Raw genomic sequence first — 12,200 nt, 5'->3', positions numbered from 1 at the left:
TGACTGTCAACATGAGCGTAGCTTGTGTCGTCTTTCCTTATCAGCTGTTTTCATCTGCAGCGTTCCTTCATGGGAACTGGTTGTGCCTGTGAAGAAGCCTACAAGGATTACACTGAACGGCAGTCACAATAAGCTGATGTAATACCAAAAAAATCTGCTTTTGTTTGAAAGAGAAGTGATTGTCTTTGAAGGGAGGCTGGGGTGAGATAAATGAAGGGGTCAAACAAGTCGTGGATGCTCTGTGCCTTTTTAAAGGTAAGCATGTTCATCATTGTCAACTGGAGGAAACAAGCTTAATCCAGAACAGTGGAAAAACACACTGAAAAAAGGTCACGAGGCTGCCTACTTCATCATATTAAGTGATGCTTTACGACCATAAAAAGCCTACTGGTACAGACTGCGAGTGACTGAAGATGGTAAAGAGATGACAATTACGTAGCAGAAGCACTCTGTTCAAAGTAAACACAACATAAGGTCACTGTCATTAAAACACACTCAGCTGTAGTAAGACACGACTATAAGACATGACAGATGGGCAGGAACAACACGAGTCAGTAGTCTAACCTGAGGACGCAGTTGGTTGTCAACAGATAGTCTTCGCTTTAGATCTCCAGACCGGCTGTGAAAGAACACATTTTTAAAGTGCGTTTGAAGAAGCAGTTCACTTTGACTGGATGTTCAGGAGAACACCCATGTGTAACGGCAAGATTGAGAGATGTGGATCCATCATTTCCTGAGTTTCTTTGCCACAAAATAACAAATTATGCAACTTTATTTTAAGACACTGAACTAAGAGTCCGGCAAAGCAGCAACTAGTTACTCGCTTCATCATTACTGGCAGTTCCTCATAAACAGTTTCTGAGTAAAAGTGTTATCATATGTGCATCATGTCTGGTTCTATTTTGGCTTTACACAGCTGGATTTCTTTTGTGCTTACAAACACCCAAACAAAATTGTAACCACTCAAATTGTCTTCTTAATTAAATATTTTCCAAAATGAAACCTTGTTGAGCTACCACCATGACTGTCATGGTTCAGCTGTGTAGTCTCACCTACCACACAGCAGTGCAGGACTCCAGAGAGAAAATATACTTCAAAGGTCGACTCAAATGAGACAAAGGGCAGCAAAACTGAACATAACACACACGTGACAAGAGACTACCAAAGTAAAACAGGAAACATAACACAGACAGAGACTAAGACAGGGGTCAAAGGGTTAACTGATGGCACGACCATAGCTGGACTGGCCATCGGGCATACCGGGCATTTGCTCGGTGGGCCGATGGTGAATTTTTGCTTTTATGGGCCGATGATTTATTTTTATTTTTTTGTAACGGTATAAACAATGAAAGGTGGTGGATTAGGTGACATGAATGAGTTGAAGGGAAGTTATGAACTGTTTCTGCACTGAAAAAAGAAAATAGTTGAACCAACTTAATTGAATTATTTCAATTGGTAACACCAAATTTAATTAAGTTCCTTGAAATGAAGTTAATACATTAGATTAACACAACTGATTTAAGTTACATGTACTTAATAAATTAATTGTTGTCAAATAAACATTTTGCATTAATCCAACTTAAAATTAAGACATTTCAACTTAAAGTTTTCAGTTTTTCCAACCCAATAATTTGCATAACCCAAAAGTAAAATATTGCTCTTTGCTAACCTAATAATGTGGTTTAGTGTAAATTACTTTTTGTAGTGACTCTAAAATGAAATTTTAGTTTGTTTAATAAAGCTTAAATCAAAATTTTAAGTTGGCTGAAAATATTTTTCAAAAAATTCAAAATCCAATGTTTTTTTTTTTTTTTTTTTTTTTAAATGCTTTATTGTATAAATGTAATAAAGTATTACCTTTATGGCAACCAACACAGCTTTTGGTCAAACACATTACACATTTGTCCTTTTTAAAACACATATGCACAAAATGCAAGTAACGCTTAGTAGGACCACAAAGTTGTCATCAAAGTGTAAAGTGCAACACAGTATTACACAAATATCAATCTCAACACATATAGTGTCAACTATGAAAAAGTGCCCCAAGAGTATTCAGAAACTGTCAATGAATAAATATCTGAACAGTGTAGCTGACCAATGGGGATGAAAAAATATAAACACTCCTTTAGAGTTTTAGAATGTCACAACAGTTTGTTGTATAACTGAGCACATCAAACCTGAAATGCAACCTTTCCCTTGAAACGAAGGCAAATATGTCTGAAAAAAAAATTAAAAAATAAATAAAAATACCATACAAAGTATGTATAAAAGCACATTAAATTAGGGTTTGAGGTCTCTTGGAGCATAAAAAAGGCCCAACATCCAAAAGAGACTACATATTTTACATGCTATATGTCCAAACACAGTTGTTCCTTCGCATTATGGCACAAGGCCATTTGTTGGTCATTGTTCTGTGCCATTACTGGGAGCTTTGAAGTTTGATATACAGATTTTGGACTTTGGGGGACATCTTGTGCTGATCAAGCTGCATGAAGATTTTTTGGAGCACTTCAAAAGTGAAGCGAAAGGGTTTTGGATAAGCTAGGTTGAGTGCATAGATCAAACCTAGAAGCAGGGCACAAGCTGAGGCAACCGAAGTTAGTTCATGCAACACTTCCACACCCTCAATGACAATGCCAATGTCTTCAGGTGGCTCCTGCAGTCCCTCCCCCTCCTTCCGAATCACATACACTGCCATGGTGACCTCCTCCAGGTCCCTCTGAACATCATCTGCTCCACAGTCCTACAGAGGGGTACAAGACACAAACACAAATCATCATTAGCCTCACTTCTTACTGTGATTAAGTGTTTGGGTGATGTACCAATATGTGTTATGTGCTGGGCTATTTCTTGGCTGGGTGTCATCACACACCAGAAACAGCAGAGAGAAGTGTATCAATCTGACTCTAATCAAATTGTAAGCAAGAAAGATAAGATTTCCCAACATGTCAAACTATTCCTTTGAACTTAAATAATCAAGTAAGCCCGTCTTACTTAAAACAAAGTCAATCCAATATGTAATGTGTTGTTGCTGGGAATTACATAATGTCCAATATGGTCATGATAATAAATACATGTCAGCAATCCAACTATGGTTCACGTGTTATGTTTGTTCTAACAGTTAACTTTTTTTGTGTCCCTTTGACAAGATGTTCTGACAAACTGTTGAAACTTACAAGGTATTCCTTGATCAGGCCATCTGCATCTTCTCCCAGGAAGATGGTGAGGGCTTTCAGCACACATTCCCTCCGATGATTAATGTCCACTGTCTAGAACAACAAATGTTGATTAATTTTAAACTCTAAATTTCATAAGACAGACATCCTTACTCTTATTGCTTAACTTACATGTACTTTATTTAAAAACAGTAATTCACAAGCCCAGAGATTCATTACAAAAAGAAAAGGGGATGAGTTCAGTGGTGTATTTTTTGAGTCGCTAAAAACATTCATGCATATGAAAGCCATGATTAGCATTGGCCTGCCCATATTGTCTTTATGAAGGATTCAGATATATTTTGACAGCCCTCTTAGTTACGAAGTATCTTGTTTGATGGTACAGATTTACCTGGTCCAATGTGTCCATGATGTTCGCAATCTTTTGGCGTGTTGCTCCTCCTTTGGCACGTATGACTTTGATCAGCTGACTTGAGTGCATGTCTAACTGGGCCATGAACTTCCACTCAAGAGGAACAGCCATGAGCCTCTGGAACTCTGTATTTATCTAAAAACAAAACACAAATGACAGTAGATATTGTATTATGGAACAAAATGCTGAAACTGATTGTATGCCAAAATGTCTATATCCCAAAAAGTACAACATATATGGGAATTCAAAATGTAAATTCTTTCATTAAGTTCAGTGTTATAAAATCTCAACCACATCAAGTTATGACCGATTCATGAAAGTTAACTGCAATAAATCCTGAAGCATACAGACTTCGATCACTTCAGTTCCATTCTTACCTCTTTCTGTGTGAAGAGTGCAGGCCATCTGTCCTTCAGTTCCTGAATGCTTGGTTCTTGGTTTACCACCTCATGTCGTCTGTAGGCAAACGTGTTAGCCATTTTGTCTGCGATGACCCTTTCATTGTCCCTTATCCCGATCTCTGTCAGAAGTTCTAGTCTCACTTTTTCCATGCTGTCCAGAGTCTCACCAGTAGGAAAGGATGGATAAAAGTTAGCTTCAGAACGTTTTGGCTTCTTCACTTTTTTAGCAGGGAAAGCATCTGTAGTAGCTTTAGATTTCAGTGAGTTTACACACAGCTCTGGACACCCCTGTAATTTGAGCTGGGTCCTGTAGTTTGCCATTTTGTACTTCAGTCGTTGTTTCCAACCGTAGCAGCCATTGAATGATCCAGGTTCTTTCAAACATGGGTGCTTTTTGATAAGGGCCTCTGCAGCTGCGCAGAAATGTGCATCCTCTGGATAGGCCTTGTAACGGTAAATTTCTTCTGCAACTCTTTTCAGGATATCAGACAGCATTCGGGCGCTTAAAGTCAACATTTTTTGGCTCACACGGTACTCAGTATTCCCCCTCTCTAGCTGTAGCTCTGTGTCATATGAAAATTGGGGAATTGCAAAGTCTTCTGGCCACTGTTGTGTTCGAGATGACATAGATTCAGGGGATGAGAGGATAATTGTGTCATTTGATGCCACCGAAATACCGTCATCAGACTCAAATGAAAGAGACAGAGATGAAGTGGACTGATCGGCACTGATCAAAGGTGGATTTGTTTGCTGGTGGATCACTTTGATTGTCCCCAAATTCCGAAGTTCGGTGGTAGAATTCAGATTGAAGAAGTCGTTGCCAAAGTCTTGGTCCATGTATTGCAGTCTGAAGTTACCTTTTAACCCAAAGGTAGTCTTTATCGTGCTGAGAAGGTCTTCAAGTGACTCTGGGATGCCATTTGGAAGAGTCAGCTTTTCAATGTTGTTCTCTCCTAAAATCACCTTCAGTCTTGCAGGTGTTGAACCAGCCATGGTGGTCTGAGAACAAAGCACAAGCACAGTTAGTGAGGATCAACATGTAAACCACTGACATTTCCAATTAGGAGAATTTAATGTCAAACTAGAGGAAAAGAGAGAAGGCAAAGAGAGGAGGAAAGGGGAGGAGAAAATGAAGAGGAGAGGTGGAGATCAGCTGAGGCAGCGAGGAGAGAAGGCAAACCGAAGAGGAGAGGGGAGGAGAAGAGAGATGGCGAGAATATGGAAGACACTGAAGAGAAGAGAGAAGGAGAGGAGGTGAGGAGAATATAGGAGACAACAAGGAGAGGAAAGAAGAAAAAGAGAAGAGAAGCAGAAGGGGGGAGAGCATAGGATTAGCATTCACTGACTGGAATCCAGCGACCTGCATTAAAAAAATGACATAACTGATGAATTGCCAATGACATCATCACACCACTTTGGCTTGCAGTATAAAATAAATATGTTCTGAGAACACATTAGTATTGTATGGGTCTGGGTTTTGTTTTCCCACTTAAGAAAATACTTTATCATATTTTGAGGCCTCACCCTTTAAACATGGACATATCTTTTCAAGGTGACAAGACGCATCCCTCTAATTTTATAGTCTGCCAGTGGGTAGGTATCATGCAGTTCTTGTGGCTCAACAAGTTCCACTTCTTTGCTTGGTGATGTTTTGAGATCATAAGCTCTGTAGTGTTCCATATACCATCCGCTAAGCTTTTTCAGAATGAAGATTAGTTTGTCCTGCAGTATCACCATTTGGATGATTTCACCAAACTCTGGCAGTCCTCCCAGTGAGCCGTGGATCAAGATCATCCCACACTTGTAGATTATTCCATTATATGCTACACTTTTAGCCAAGCACACATTGTCCATATCTGGAGACTTCTGTCTCAGTGCATTTGAGATGTCCTTGTTAAGAACATCAATGTGAACAGTGGAAACATCTGTTACTTCCAGTGGGGGTTTGGCAAAGCTAATTGCATGCAAATGATATGCAATCTGATACTGATGTCTCTGTGAAAGGGAAAGAAGTACATTTTTGAAGCATCTGATGTTCCTTGCAACTCTTTTAAAAAAAACTATGCTTTGCTTCGAATCGCACAGTCCATAGTGCAACCAGTGGCCCAAACTTACGAATCAAGTATGGATAATGTTCCAAGTAGTGGTGCTTTGGTTTAAGATTAACATCTGGGAAAACCTCTTGAAACTTGATTCTGTGCTCGGAGATCTTAAAACCAAGATATGCAATGGAGTCCTCAGTATGAACAGGACTGACAACAAGATCAACAATGTCCTTCAAGTCTGTTAAGATGTGCCAAGCAGGCTCCTCACAGGGTACACTCTGCCCAACGAACAAAGGCAAAAATCTGATAAGACTCCAGTTCTCGTGTGCATTCCCTCCTACACTTTTTTTGGATGCAAAACTGAGAGCCACAGGATGAGGTCGATTTGTTTTGTCAGCCCACTTAAAGTTGAAAGATGATATTGCTTCATTCAATGTACATAATGTGAAATACTTTTTTTTGATTAACAAATTGAGGCAAAGCGCAAGTTCAAAAGGAACAATTCCCTCAAAAAGATCATGTACAACATCAGGTGGAAACCCAGTGGTAACATCAAAATGTGAGAGGTGCTTTGACAAAATACACTTTGATTTCACACCATAATAACTGGGCCATTTGTTTTCCTCAATAATTCGTAAATGATCTGCATGAATGTCTTTTGTTCTTAAAGTAAAGACTTCACTTCTGACTTCAATAGTCTGGAACTCTGATGTTTCTGCAGTGCAAAATCTACATACGTATGTCCCTGAGAAATTTTCAAAGAATCCAGCAATACTGTGTGCACCAAGGTTGTCGGCAACAACACACTGAACAGTGCCTTTTACTGTTCTGCCCAACTTTGACAGAAATATCCCACTCTGTTCCAAAATTACAAGATCATTAACTACAGGTTTTAACACTTTCTCATACCCATAGCACTTCAGATCATTACTTTTGATTAAAGCAGCCAAATAGATTGAGGTTAAAGCAGAATTACAGCCTGGTGGCAAATTACCCAAAACCCAGTACAATCCACAAATTTTATGCTTCCTCCGTGATGTACCAAGGGGATTACATATTTCGAATTCATCAATGTATAATATCAATGAAATGCTTTCCTGCTTGGACAACAGTCCATTTTCATGGAAGAAGTCACCATCGAAGATAGTTTTGTAGTGCACAGAAGTTTTTTGAGGCTGATTATCTACAGTATTCAAATTAACAGCCTGATCCAAGATTGTCTGGCAGTCAAGAATATGCTGCAAAGACTTTAAAATTGAAATATATTGGAATGACTTGTTATTTTTTCTGTCAAGTATATATTCCACTGGTTCCACTACTTTAAAGTGGCTCTTATAGTATGCTTTTCGTCTCCAAGGACTGGAAAGTGGACCTTTATCTCCAATTGCTTTTTTTACAGGGTTTGTCTCACAGAGTACACTGGCTAGCTTTTCAACAACTGACTGGTCAAATTGGCATCCGTTGTCTTGTAATACTTGGCTAATAGTCTTTTGGGTAATCGCCACAGAGACAGAACCAATCAAATAGTTTAACTCCTGCAAAAGCTCATCTACAGCTGCATTAGACACAAGAAAGATGTGTTCCAACTTAAGGAGCACTGAAGCTCAATATCCTTCTCTAAGTTTTCAGAATACCCATTGTCAAAAGCAGAATTTAAATTTACATCACTCTCTATAATTTCCACATCTGAAATATCACTGGCAACACTGGCACATGATTCATCAACAGAACTTATTCCAGGCTTAAATGTGTTCACTGTACCAGAGTGTTTTCTGTATTTATGACTTTTGAAGTTCTCATAGACATTGGTTTTATATTCACAGTTTTGGAACACACATGTTACAGTTTCCTTATTTTTAAGATGCTGATAGATATGTTGAAAATATTCTCTTTCTGTGGAGAGTTGATTATGGCCACAAATATGGCAAGTGAATTTGGATGCAGCTTTGGAGACTGCTTGTTGGGCAGGGTGATTTCTTGATAGATGGCTCAGTAGGGCGTTCCAAGTCTTGAACCTACATGCACAATTTAAATAAGTGCATGGATATGAGTGGCCTCGTCCGTAATGCCTATGAATCAGTTTGTAGTGTTTGAGCAATTCAGATCTTTTTGTTAATGTTGTCCCACAGTCCTTGCATCTCCACATGAAGCATAGCACTGGAGAAACAAAGAGACACGCTTTACTGGGTGTATATAAATAATTTGAGAAAACACAGAGGGAGAGTTGGGCAATATTACAATATATCAATATGGTGATATGAGACTAGATCTCATCTCAGCTTTTTGCCACATTGCCCAACACAAAGCGAATCATTTAAACACAAAATGTATTCATCAAATGTAGCCAGCCCTCTCTAATTAGATTTTAAAGGGATAAGTTCAAAACAAAAGTTTAAAAACAAAACCCAAATGCCCATAGGTACATTTTTTTTTGCAATTGTTTTATATATAAAGCCGATTCCTGTTCAGTGTAAAACTGAATTAAGTTTAAATGAGACATTACTATTTTGAACTTGCATACCTTTGTTGTTGATGAAGTGAAAGTACGCAAGTTCACAGGTAAAACGAGCTGCCTGGCACACCTCCACACAGGAATGCCCCTCTTGAAGTAGTCACAGAGCTGAGAAGAAGTTAGGTCAGAAGGTGGCGATGGGGCATCACATTTTACACCAAGCCAAAGGTTGTGGCACTGTCCAGGGTTCCAACCAGAGGTGATGTAATCTTTCTGCCATCAGCAGACACCCCTCTGGAGAGGTTGACAGGAAGGAAAGGAAGCGCTACCCAAAGTCCTAAAGATTAAAGATATGTTCGAGTTAGTCTGTCGATCTTTCATCATGTTTACAGTGTTCATCTGCATCTATGTACTTATATATGTATTCAGACACAGACCAGAAGTGTGCTAGGTCTACAAGAAATCTGATGGCTGTATTTTCTGTGTTCAATAGCGTAATCCGATTGTTCAGTCTGACGTCACTAGCCGTGTCTGGGTCTAAACTCCGCTGCAGGTCCATATATCAAACGATCACTATGGCATTACTGAGAGTTGAAAAACTGTCTAAAGTCTTTCATCTTTAATAAAATGATCAGCGTTCTGCTCTACCAGGTGTAACATTTGAGTTTAACATCCAGGCATCCATGAAAACGGAATTTATGACATTTAACAGAGTTAGAAGTTAGCAGGGAGTTAGCTCGCTAGCTTCTATCTAAATACAATATAGCATGTCCTGACTGCGGGGTTTTGGAAACAAATTAAAACGTACAGCTCTGCTATCACTTCCAGCATAAATGAAGACAGAAAACTAAACAGCAGTGACGTTTGTAGGGTTACTGAAGTTGGGCTAGCTGGTATATAATGATGTGCTACGTGACCGCTAGCGACACAGCTATGTTAGCATAATATAAACAAGCTAACTTTTTTTCCACTCGATAAAAGTTAATGTGAGTGTTCTCGGTGGTCAGGATCAAATGTAATCGCATGGCAGGATGCTGTAAAAGGACCAAACTTCAGCCAGGAGAACAACTGAGATAATCCATCCACAATACGAGGTTAGTCATTCATATACTGCTGCATGGGCTGGGCTGTAGTTACATCATAAGGTTTTAAAAACTGAGCTTAAATAAATGATTAGCAGTAATAAAAGCCGAGGGAGGTCAACAGTGATCACTGACTGTTTAGGAGCTTTTTGAGATCAAATAGAAGAAAATACATAAAATTAAACATGTTAACAACACAAAAGCCATATTAAACGCAGACTACTTTAGACCCGGAAGTAGGATTCGTCGCGTCATCACTGAACAACCGGATACTTTCTTCTATGATTTCTAATTTTGATTTTCTGCCGCACACCATCTCCCTCTCACACAGCTGATCCGTGCGTGTACGAGCGCTGCACGCACCCTTTCTCCTCGCCTTCTTAACGTCATGTACATTGAAAGCAATGCAAGCGGCAGTAAATGCATGCTTCCTGGAGCCACCACAGCTAAACTTTACCTCCTACATCACCCGTGGCCGTGACCGCTTGAACTATTCGCGCCGACAGGCATACTGCGAACAACCACTCGTGTATAAATGCGCGCGCACGAAGTAACGTAGTCTGAAGAGAACCGCGGCCCAGCTTGCCGCTATAATGTGCTAATGCTAATGAATAACTAACAGTAAGCCAACACCGACACACTGCATGAATACACAACTTTAAGCTAGCGTTACGATATTAAAACAAGAGAGTACCGCCGGCAAACTACTAACTTAACCTACATGTCCAAGCACAAACTACCAACAGGTCTGACATTTCGCTAATGTTAGCAGGGCTGAATGATAGCGGTTTGGTCAGGTCAGTTTACTAAACACTTAACAAACTTAACAATACAGTTGGAATATTTTTATATCTAATACATTAAAATATGTGTTCTACATTTGACTTACCTTCAAGGACTATGGAAAAAGTAATATCTTCGTTACCTTATTGACCAAATTGTTCACGAGGTCCTGCCTGCAGCCAAGTGCCTCTCAAATTGTTGTTCTCAACCGCAGGTAGAAAATTCTGGAGAAGGCGGAGACGTCATGACATCAGACGCACTGCGTCACGAGAAACCTAATTGATGCAGGTTGACTCTAATGAGAATAGCAGGTTACATGTGTACTGAGGGAACAACACGTAATAACAAGTTGATATACTCCACAAATGTAGATTGGCTCCACTAAAGCAGAAATCTTAATGAAACTAACTCTGAACTTTACGTAACTTCAACTACTGCTGAAATACACTTTTTAGAGTGTGAGAGACAAATAACACCAGGATCCTTTTCGATGTAGCTGACAGCTGGTAACTGTGCAGGGGTGGATCTAGCAAAGTTTTGCCAGGGGGGCCAGGTAGAACATTAACAGGGAAAGGGGGGCACAAAGAAATACTTTTCTTTTTCTTTCTTATTCTCATTTAAAATGTCTGGCTGTTATTAAATAGTTTTCTTAAGCTTACAACCAAAGTTTTTATCTGATGTAAAATGTATAGAAATCATACATATACCAACAAGACTGTACATCACTGTCACAACAGCATTTGTTTTCATTCAAAGGCTTTATGGCTTTAATACCTGGTGGGCCGGTCTTTGTAGAATCCAATTTGCGATGTGCACGGCTGGCGCGGCCATTTATTTTTTAATGCACCTTCTCAGATTAATTCACTGCATGTCGTGCCCAGGGCTGGACTGGATTTGTCTCGCATTAACTCCCTTCTTTGTCAAGATGATCCCACACTGCTTCAGTAATGTTGAGGACTGGGCTCTGGGGATAGTGTTCCACGGTGTGTTTTTCTATCCAGGCATGCTTCTACTGCACTGGAAGTGTGTTTGGGATCATTATCGTGCTAAAAAATGAAGCTGTTGCAAATCAAATGCAACCAGATGATATTACACGGTGGATCAAAATCTGATGGTGCTTTTCTTTTCATGACTTTTGCACAGTGCTATAGCTTTGTTTCAATCTTGACTTTATAACAAGAACAATATTAATTCCCTGTATGGCAAATGTGATCAGACCCCCAAACACAAGCACAACCACAAACAAATGACCCATATAGGACACTTCAACATGAAACACCAGGAAACATTTTCCCAAACTGTCCTGATTTTTTCCTTTTTTTTTAACAGCTGACAATGCACATTTAGTTTATTTAGGTGTGTTACAAAGAAGAAGTTAATGCAGTTCAGGAGCAGGAGTGAGAAAACCTAAAAGCAGGTGATCTCCACTGTGCTCGTGCCACACAGGTGGTCCTGCAGGTCTGTATGCAAGCCAAACAAACTGAACTGCTCCCTCCAAATGGCATCAGTGTTTATGAAATAGAACAAAATGTACTTCCAGAAACCCTGGAAAATAAAATATATAACAATATAACAGCTGTTTAAGAGGTATATTTAGCTAGTTCAGCTTTCTGTTGCTAGTGACACCTTACTGCTGTTTGTGAGAAAATGAAAGAGATGAAGGAAAGGAGAAACAGAAGAAAGAGGACGACACACTGACAGGACATTCTGGTGAGTTTGGAAAGTACTGCAGTTTGGAGCAGCAAGTCCAGCATATGGCCTATCTCAGTGGGACAGTGGGCTTCCAACCACCACACCCCCTTGAATATTTGGTTTCCCCCTTGCCCTACTCTACACCCACGCACACACA

The 12,200-nt window shown here is 39.6% G+C and overlaps 1 protein-coding gene across 1 annotated transcript; it reads right to left on the bottom strand.

The window, feature by feature from the left end:
- Positions 1 to 2,419: 2,419 nt before the first annotated feature.
- LOC146610006 (uncharacterized) lies at positions 2,420 to 4,385 on the bottom strand. Its single transcript, XM_085346159.1, has 4 exons — positions 3,966 to 4,385; positions 3,568 to 3,723; positions 3,177 to 3,269; positions 2,420 to 2,743 (listed from the first exon to the last, which is right to left on the bottom strand). Exons 1-4 carry the CDS (start codon positions 4,308 to 4,310, stop codon positions 2,420 to 2,422), a joined length of 918 nt encoding a protein of 305 aa, XP_085202285.1. The 5' UTR covers positions 4,311 to 4,385.
- Between the last annotated feature and the right edge of the window lie 7,815 nt (positions 4,386 to 12,200).

The sequence above is a fragment of the Diplotaxodon limnothrissa genome, linkage group LG22 (genome assembly GCF_057381915.1).
Source record: "Diplotaxodon limnothrissa isolate DT_005_m linkage group LG22, D_limnothrissa_male_GT1.1, whole genome shotgun sequence".
NCBI classification, from domain to species: domain Eukaryota; kingdom Metazoa; phylum Chordata; class Actinopteri; order Cichliformes; family Cichlidae; genus Diplotaxodon; species Diplotaxodon limnothrissa.
This window is presented reverse-complemented; position numbering and strand designations above follow the sequence as displayed.

Coding starts and splice junctions, on each gene's coding strand:
- LOC146610006 (XM_085346159.1), bottom strand. CDS start 4,310: ATGGCAAACTACAGGACCCAGCTCAAATTACAGGGGTGTCCAGAGCTG. Junction 3,724..3,965: donor CACTCTTCACACAGAAAGAG/GTAAGAATGGAA, acceptor TTTTGTTTTTAG/ATAAATACAGAGTTCCAGAG. Junction 2,744..3,176: donor GCCTGATCAAGGAATACCTT/GTAAGTTTCAAC, acceptor ACCCCTCTGTAG/GACTGTGGAGCAGATGATGT.